The following is a 9,656-nucleotide window of genomic DNA, read 5'->3' as shown; positions in this document are numbered from 1 at the left end:
AGACAGATTCTTAACCTCTGGACCACGAGGAAAGTCCCTCACAATAGTCATCTGGTTACATATGTCCGCTGTATTTAACATGGGATGTGTGAATCCAGGATATATAAGGTCTTTGGGGTCATACCTTGGAGGTTGGCTACTACACTCAGCTTCCCTTCTATGTTGTTCTACGTGTTTGAAACTCTCAGAAAAGACAATTGGAAAAAAACACAGAGTCTCTGCCAGGAAATGAGGCGACTAGTTTAACTGATTGCAGAAGTTAATTCTGCTATCAGTGAAGTCTTTGGGCCTCAGTTTCCTCACCAGTCAGTGAACTGACCTCTGATGGCCTCTTCAGTCAAGATCATTCCTGATTAGCAAAATAAATAATGGTGACTTATAAGATGTTATGATCAGATGTTCTGGGAACCAACGTGCTGAAGTCTTACAGGGCTTCTGTTTGAACAGGAGGAAGTGACTTTGACACTACTGCCATTCTTTGTTACTGGAAAATGAAACAGGAATCTAGTCACTCTTTGACAACAAATACATTCACAGCAGATAGGAGGAGACACACAAAAAAACATAAACAAGTTCTTGGAAACTTTTATGGGCTTGGTGGTTTTAGAAAGTGAATACATGTGAAAGACGAATTGATCAACCACATGAATTAGGTAGTAATTCCCACAATTATTTATTGCAAATTTATTATTTTTATAAAGGATTTATATTGAAGAGCTACCTAGGAATGCTTAAATGTGGGTTTATTGTGACGATCTGAGAGGTAAGGTGAGCTTAAAAACTGGGTTTTAGGGTCTCTCTGGAGATTGGAGATCCTACCAGAAAAGGAAGGTTTGAGTTACAAAGGTTGCAACAATTTAGAGCTGCTGCATAAAGAGAGATACACTTATATAGTCATCTCTTAAAAGTGTTTCTAATTATGAAAGAAATAAATGATCATGATAGAAATTCAGATAATAAGAAAAGCATTCAGAAGAAAATAAAACTTATTACTAACCTACCACAAAGAGAGAACTAGAGTTACCATTTGAGGACTATTGCCTTCCAGCCATTTTTTGACATAGGGACAGTTAAACAAAGATGTCTTCTTACAAATTTGGGTTCATATTTATCCTATTAAATGGCCTGCTTTTTTAATTTTCATGAGCTTCTAATGAATTTTTTTTTTACAAGAAGGAACATCAATTTTGATGCTGTCTTCCCACTGTAGTTTTTAGAATTAATTTATTCCTTTGTCTGTGTTAGGTTTTAGTTGCAGCATAGGAAATCTTTTGTTGCTGCATTAGGGCTCAGTAGTTCTGGCTTGTGCTGACTTGTTTGCCTCCCGGCGTGTGGGATCTTATTTCCCCGACCAGGGATCAAATTCACATCCCCTGCATTGCAAGGTGGATTCCTAACCACTGGGAGACCATGGAAGTTATACCCCTGTGTTTTGATGATGCTTTTCAAGTTTAAAGCTTTTAAATTTTTTTGATTTTTTTCTTATTTTTTGAATAATAATGCACACACATGGCACAAAATTCCCAAGGACAAAAGGTTGCCCTCAATCACACGCTGCCTTATCAGAGGCCAGCAGTGTCTCCAATTTCTTAATTATCTCTATATTTATAAACATTTATTCTCACACAATTAAAAGCATTCTCTTCCATTGCCTTGTACCTTACTGTTTCTGCTTTAACAATGAATCTTAGACCCTCCCTTATCAATACACAAGAGCTGCTGAATTATTTTCATAGCATATAGTATTCCACTGCATGGGATTAAATTTTTCTAGGTATTTAGATTTCTTCTCATTGTTTATTATTCATAACAATGCTGCAATAAACACCTTTATTCTTATGTGTGTGTGATAAATAGATTACTCTGTAGATCACAGGGTATGCAGATTCGTCATTTTTGTAAATAGTCCAAACTGCCCAGGATGAAGATGGTACCCATTTACTCTCCCACAGGGATGCAGTATCTTTCTTTGAGGCACAGGGACTCAGTAGTTGTGGCACATGGGCTCAGTAGTTGCCACAGGTAGGCTTAGTTGCTCTGCAGTATGTGGAGTCTTAGTTCCCTGACCAGGGATTCAACCCAAGCCCCCTGTATTGTAAGGCAGATTCTTAACCACTCAACCACCAGGGAAGTCCCCTGAAGTGGAAATTTTAATAGAACCTACTTGGTGGGTTTGTTGGGAGGATGGAATAGGACAATGCACACAGGTATTCAGCACAAGGATCTATCTAGCCACTAGCAAATGTTTGGCAAGTGATTTCAACTATTATGTTTATAGACAAAGGAAGTGTGAAACCCAGTGTACTATCAGGATGCTCCATATTTCTCAATTTTAATTTTTAGCAGTGTAAGTATAGTTATAGTGTACATGAACAAAAGCTTTATAATTTTTAGGCTTATAAATGGGTCCTGAGATGAAAAACTTCGAGAATCACTGAACCAGAACATTGATTTCTTTACTAAAGCAGTTGCAATTACTCGCTCTGGAGTTGGGGGAATTGATTACAAGGGAGGGCAAGGTCTCTCTAGCTCCAATATTATCCAGTGTAGTAGCTACTGGTCACATGTGGCCATCGAGAACATGAAAAACAGCTGGTGCAAATGGAGAGGTACTTAGTACAAACATGTGAAAAGTGTTAGTGGCTCATCCATGTCTGACTTTGTGATCCCATGAACTGTATGTTGTTTAAGTTATGTTTCAGTTCAGTTCAGTTCAGTCGCTCAGTCGTGTCCGACTCTTTGCGACCCCATGAATCGCAGCATGCCAGGCCTCCCTGTCTATCACCAACTCCCGGAGTTCACTCAGACTCACGTCCATCGAGTCAGTGATGCCATCCAGCCATCTCATCCTCTGTCGTCCCCTTCTCCTCCTGCCCCCAATCCCTCCCAGCATCAGAGTCTTTTCCAATGAGTCAAATCTTCGCACGAGGTGGCCACAAGTACTGGAGTTTCAGCTTCAGCATCATTCCTTCCAAAGAAATCCCAGGGTTGATCTCCTGTTTAAGTTGGCTTAAAACTCAACATTCAAAAAACTAAGATCATGGCATCTGGTCCCTTACTTTATGGCAAATAGATGGGGAAACAATGGAAACAGTGAGACTTTACTTTTGGGGGCTCCAAAATCACTGCAGATGGTGACTGCAGCCATGAAATGAAAAGATGCTTGCTCCTTGGAAGAAAAGCTATGACCAACATAGATAGCATATTAAAAAGCAGAGACATTGCTGACAAAAGTCCATCTAGTCAAAGCTATGGTTTTTTTCAGTAGTTATGTATGGATGTGAGAGTTGGGCTATAAAAAAAGCTGAGCACCGAACTGATGCTTTTGAACTGAGGCGTTGGAGTAAGACTCCTGAGCGTCCCTTGGACTGCAAGGAGATCCAACCAGTCAATTCTAAAGGAAATCAGTCCTGAATATTCTTAGGAAGGACTGATGCTGAGGCTGAAACTCCAATACTTTGGCCACCTAATGCAAAGAACTGACTCATTGGGAAAGACCTTGATGCTGGGAAAGATTGAAGGCAGGAGGAGAAGGGGATGACAGAGGATGAGATGGTTGGATGGCATTACCGACTGGATGGACATGAGTTTGAGTAAGCTCCAGGAGTTGGTGATAGACAAGGAAGCCTGTCATGTTGCAGTCCATGAGGTCACAAAGAGTCGGACATAACTGAACGACTGAACTGAACTGAACAGAACTGTATGTAGCCCACCAGGCTTCTCTGTCGGTGGAATTCTCCAGGCAAGAATACTGGAGGGGGTTGCCACTCCCTAAGAATGTAAATTATCTCATAAAAATTTTTACATACAAATGATGATATTTTGAACATATTGGGGCAAGTGAAAGATACTGATGAGAGTAATCTACTGTTTTTTTTTTCACTTTAATGTGGCTACTAGAAAATTTAAAATATGGCCTTCCATATATGCTATTGTTAAGTCGCTTCAGTCGTGTCTGACTCTGTGCGACCTCATAGACGGCAGCCCAACAGGCTCCTCTGTCCCTGGGATTCTCCAGGCAAGAATACTGGAGTGGGTTGCCATTTCCTTCTCCAATGCACGAAAGTGAAAAATGAAAGTGAAGTCGTTCAGTCCTGTCCGACTTTTAGCGACCCCATGGACTGTAGCCTACCAGGCTCCGTCCATGGAATTCTCCAGGCAAGAGTACTGGAGTGGGTTGCCATTGCCTTCTCCGATATATGCTATTGGACCGTGCTATACTTGAGACACAGATTTGCCTGACAATCTTGTTTCCACCACTTACACCTGTGTCAAAAACTTATTATTTCTCTGAATTTCTTGAGTTTCCTGGGATGTAAAATGTGGATAATGTAAGTGCGAAGATTAAATATGAATAATGCATGTGAAGTACTTAGCAATGCACTGAATTAAACAATAGGTTTGGTGGTTGTTGATTATTCAAGGTCTGATTAATCTATAGATGTCGTCAGTACGGTCCACACGCTCCTTAAAGGCCCCTCTTCTGCGACCCGTTTCCACTCCGAAGACAAGTTGTGATCCCGCTTTCAGGAGGGAATCGCCCTCTTCACACCGAAAAATAAAAGTTAGCCAGGGTCCCTTTTGCAAATGGGACATTTGTATATAAGAACGGGACCCGAACAAAACTTTAAAACCAAGCGGTCCCGGGCCACCGGGCCTCCCTTAGTAACCGACGCCGACATCCGTTGCTAAGGGGGAAAAGGAAGTACAAGGTTGTGGTCCTTCGACTCTAGTCTTCCGGTGAGAGCCACTTCCGGTTCTTCAGGCAGCCCGTCCGTTGGTCTACCCTCCCCGGAGGAGCTGGGGCTTTGGCCACGGGTTCCGCCGCCTCGGGAACCCTCGGAGCCCTGGGTCCGGCCGCGGCGACAGCGGCGGGGGCGGCGGCTCGCCTCCCGCGCAGCCGCGATGCTGAGCTCCCGGGCCTCGGCGGCGATGACCGCGGCCGACAGGGCCATCCAGCGCTTCCTGCGGACCGGGGCGGCCGTCAGGTGAGCTCTGGGGGGCGGGGCGGCCGGGGAGGCCGGGGCCGGGGCGCCTGTGGAGGCCCTTCCACGCTCCAGTCAGGGTCCCCGGGGCCGGAGCGGGCATTCCGGAGACGTCTGCGTCGGCAGGGCTGGAGGCCCAGGCCCTGGGTCGGGGGTGGGGGTGTCGAGCCTCCAGGGCCTCAAGGCAACGCCGGTTCTGTCTGCATTCCCCAGTTCTGCTGGGCCCCCAGTTTTATCAGTGCCCCCTGCACCCCCGTCCTTCCACCTACCAATGTCTCCTCCAACCCTGTCACTGTCGCCAGAACTTCCGGGAGACTCAGGCTTGTCAGGGCCCCGAATTCCGTCAGTGGCCTCTCGGAGCTCTCAGCGCCTCGGAGGACTTCCTGGACTCCCTCATCCTGTCAGGATACCCCCAATTCTTCTGGGCTCCCCAGTTATGTCAGTTCCTGGCCTGCTAGGTTTCACAAACCTTGCCCAGCTCCCCAAACCTGCCATGATTCTCACAACCCTGTTAGAGTACCCCGAGCTTGCTAATGTCCCCCCCACCCCATTTTGTCAGTACCCCTCTTCCTGTCACCGCCCCCCGCCCCCGTTTTGCCAGGGATCTCTTAGTCTGTACGAGTCCCCGGTCTTATTAGTGACTCCTTATCTTGCAAGGGCTCCTAAATCAATCAGGACCCCTTAACCTGTTAGGGCTCCCAGGCTTGTTGAGATACCACCATTCCTGCCAGGACCCCCGATAGTATGAGTCCCCAGTCCTGCCAGGGTCCTGATGTCCCTTCTCTGTCTACCCTCCTCCCACGGGCTGCAGTTTCGGACTGAGCACTGTGGCTACCCTCAGCCCCCACTTCCTGCAAAAGTTCGTATATTGTTTGCCTTATTTAGTGGAAATACATAACTGTGTGTGAAGACAGTGTTTTAAACTGCTGGTGAAATTTCTTTATTTGTAGTAAAAGAATAACTTCAGTGTTGAAGTCAAGCTTCAAATGAAGAAACATTTAATATGTAATAAATATTTAGAAGATCTTTATATGATTGTATAAAGATCTATTTTTACATCTATTTATCTTTATACTTTATCTATCTATCTTTATACTGTGTATAAAGATCTCCCCCCATTTAATAACCTAAAAGATAAATCCATGTCTGTATTTCTCCAATAATTCAGTAAATACTATCAAAAACCTACTGTGTGATCTAAACACTTGGAAGCGCTTGGAATATGTTAGTGTGTAAAACAAAGATCCCTGTCCATGGGGACTTTGCATTTTATTTGAGGGAGACTGAGAATAAACATAGTGAATCAGTGAATGTTATGTTGGAAAGTGGAGAGCACTATGGTGAAAAGAAAAAGTAGAGCTGGGTAAAATGTCATGAGAGCAGGTTCTGATAGTTTGTTAGATGTGAGAGGGAGAGACTTTCCTGGCAGCCCAGTGGTTAAGACTGCACTTCTGCTGCAGGGGGCACAGGTTCAATCCCTGGTTGTGGAACTAAGAGCCCCCATGCCACATGGCAAGGCAAAAAAATAAAAAATAATTTTAAAAAAAGGAAGGAGGGGCGGGAATGAGCCAAGCAGTGGGACTGGCGGGGAGAGCACCCCAGGCAGAGAGGGCAGCCATGCAAAGGCCCTGGGGCGGGAGCATGGCTTTGGCTGGGGTGGTGGCCAGTGTGGCGGTAGGATGAGAGACAGAGCAGGAGGAAAGCCCTGGACCCCGCTCTCCAGTGAAGTGGGGCTTTTTGAGGTTGTGCTCCGACTTAGGTTTTAAATCCTAATTCCTGTGTGTGCAGATTTTCAAGACATATCCTATACTGTATATTACTTTAATTTGAAAGCTAGGTATGTGGCGGGCCAATGGGTTATTTTGATGAAATGTTATATCTGTGTACCTGTCCCTATATATACATGTATTGTATTTGTTATGAAGAAAGACAGTCAACTTATTTTCTTTTTTAGATACAAAGTCATGAAGAACTGGGGTGTTATAGGTGGAATTGCCGCTGCTCTTGCAGCAGGAATCTATGTTATTTGGGGTCCCATTACAGAAAGAAAGAAGCGTAGAAAAGGTAAGAAATGAAGCCTTTGCATCATAGTCTGTAGATTTGACCCAAACATTTAATTATTCAAAAACATTACCAAAGGGGGAGGACATGTGTGTTTCTCCTGCGTCTTCAATTTTGTCGACAGTATTTGCTTTTAAGCAGAAGTTAATTTTAATGACTCATTATTTTATATCCTGTAGTAAAAAGATTTATATTTCACCCCCACTAAGGGCGTGAGTTTGAGACATGCTTCGTAATGAGAAATTTCAAGTGGCTTAATTGTCTAAATGTCCTCATTATTACAGCTATTGTGTTTTTCAGCTGTACAGCTGCCTAATTGTGTGATGGCTTTGTGCTTTCACCAAATGGCTGCTAGTCGCTAGTAAATAGTCACTAGTAAATGTTTCAAGTTCATTTCTTCATTAACAAGAAAATCTATTTTCTTATTTTTAAAAATGCCCCCTTTTGTCAATGTTGCTCTACTTATATTGATTAAAATTCAGCCAAAATAAATACATAAAAGGGACAGATGTAGCAAAATGTTAATCATTTTTTAAATATTGATTTTTAATTGGAGGATAATTGCTGTACAATGTTGTGCTGATTTCTGACATACATCAACATAAATCAGCCATAGGTATACATGTGTCCGCTCCCTCTTGAACCTCCCTTCCACCTCCCACCTCATCCTGAATCATTGTTCAATTTGGGGACGGTTGTTATTGGGGTTCCTTAGATATCTATTCTTCTTTTGTGGATGTTTGAGAACTTTCATAATAAAAATTCTGGTTTTGTTGTTTTCAGTTTCAGCAGAAAAGGAAAGTTTGTCAGATCTTGTTAATCTCTTTGCAGAAAGACTGATCAGAATGGCAGGAGCAGTGTCTTTTCCACTGATTATAAGAACAAAATCATTGTCCTGAGGGAGCAAGAACAAAACGATTGTTTTCTTCTGTTGCGAGAAACATTGCTTTCTTAACGAAGGAGAGAGAGAGAGAGTGAGGGAGAGAAAGAGAGAGGTTACTAAGTGTTTCTGTACATTTAACGTAAGCCAGGCTGTGCCAGACACTCTGGTGCTCTCATGAGTTTCACGAGTCCCACGTGGCCAGGACCTGCCCTTCTGCAGCCTCCGATCTCCTGAAGGAGCATTATTAGGGCCAGGCCTTGGCTGGGACAGAACACTTGGCCCCCTGGTCCCTGTGGATAAGGGCTTTCTGAGATTGGGATCTCCAGTCCAAGGCCACAGTGCAGGAGCTCTGGGGCCCAGATGGGAGAGGAACAAAGAGCCGGTCCTGTGTGATGTGCTGTTCTCTTCTCCCCCCTCACTTAGGGCTTGTGCCTGGCCTTGTCAACTTGGGGAACACCTGCTTCATGAACTCCCTGCTGCAGGGCCTGTCCGCCTGCCCCACCTTCATCAAGTGGCTGGAAGAGTTCACCACCCAGTACACTGGGGGTCACAAGGAGCCCCCCCAACACCAGTACTTATCGTTAACGCTGTTGCACCTCCTGAAAGGTACTGAGTTGGAAATGGAAAGGGGATTGTGTGCGTTTTCAGAGCAGCAGCCCAGATGGCAGGCGAAGGGTTAATAGCCTTCCTGTAGGAAAAAAAATCACACAGATTCTTATGAAAAAAGCACTAAGGGCCCAATAGATACACTCAGGCTTTTTTTTTTTTTTTAATCAAAGATGTAATCATTTATTTTAAAAATTGTCAGTAATAGCTTTTTAAGGAAGGAAAAAAAAACCCACTGCCATTTAAGCATTTGGATTGTAAGAAGTACTCCAGTTTCAAAAACATCAAAGTTAAAAAAAAGTATTTTATCCTAGGAAATGAGGTAATTGACAAAAGCAATGATACAAATTGTATTTAGGTAGAGACAGGATATATCTGGGCTTCCCCTGTGGTTCAGACCACAGAGAATCTGCCTGCAATGCAGGAGACCCAGGTTTGATCCCTGGGTCGGAAAGATCCCCTGGAGGAGAGCATGGCAGTCCACTCCAGTATTCTTGCCTGGAGAATCCTACGGAGAAAGAAGCCTGGTGGGCTACAGTCCAGTCCTTGGGGTCCCAAAAGAGTCGGACATGACTCAGCGACTAACACATAGGATGTATCTAACAAACAAAACAAGCAAAATAAATATTCACTGTGTCCACCATCAAAGAAATATTAATAGCATAACAGTGAGGTACCGCTTTTTGGCCTGTCAGCAAAGATTCAAAAGCAAGTCTACAGTCCTGAGCTGCCCCTGGGTGGCACGTTCATACATGCTGGTGGTGTCATTTGGGACAGCCTTGGCGGAAGGCGGTCTGGAACCACATGGTAACCACTTGCAAAACACGTAGGACCGTTTGACCTAGTGGTTCAGGGGACTGTGATCTGTACTAGCTGGGAGTGGAGTTTGTTCCCAGGGCAGGCACGTTTGGGAACGGCCCAGTACTAGCCCTGAGGTTGGGAAGCCACAGTGTACGTGGGCTTGGTAAAGGTTTTAGGAAGCCACCAGTCTAACTTCCTTAAAAAAAATATTGGAGTATAACTGCTTTACAACGTTGTAGTGGTTTCTGCGGACAACAACACGAATCAGCCACATGCACACAGGTGTCTCCTTGTTCTTGAGCCTCCTTCCCTGTATTCCG

General features: G+C 44.3%; 1 protein-coding gene across 3 annotated transcripts in view; it reads left to right on the top strand.

The window, feature by feature from the left end:
* The first annotated feature begins 4,800 nt into the window (after positions 1-4,800).
* USP30 (ubiquitin specific peptidase 30) overlaps positions 4,801-9,656 on the top strand; it is a 23,662-nt gene continuing 18,806 nt past the window's right edge. For all 3 annotated transcript variants that reach the window (XR_011561205.1, XM_019977673.2, XM_070769721.1), the window contains exons 1-3: positions 4,801-4,988; positions 6,940-7,049; positions 8,353-8,535. Coding sequence is in view for 2 of the 3 variants with exons in the window: in XM_019977673.2 (XP_019833232.2) it covers positions 4,906-4,988; positions 6,940-7,049; positions 8,353-8,535 (376 nt within the window). In the remaining variant the exon portion in view is untranslated. The remainder of the gene's footprint in view (positions 4,989-6,939; positions 7,050-8,352; positions 8,536-9,656) is intronic.

The sequence above is a fragment of the Bos indicus genome, chromosome 17 (assembly GCF_029378745.1).
Source record: "Bos indicus isolate NIAB-ARS_2022 breed Sahiwal x Tharparkar chromosome 17, NIAB-ARS_B.indTharparkar_mat_pri_1.0, whole genome shotgun sequence".
Lineage (NCBI taxonomy): Eukaryota > Metazoa > Chordata > Mammalia > Artiodactyla > Bovidae > Bos > Bos indicus.
Note: the sequence above shows the minus strand (reverse complement) of the source record. Positions and strands in the feature narration are given on the sequence as shown.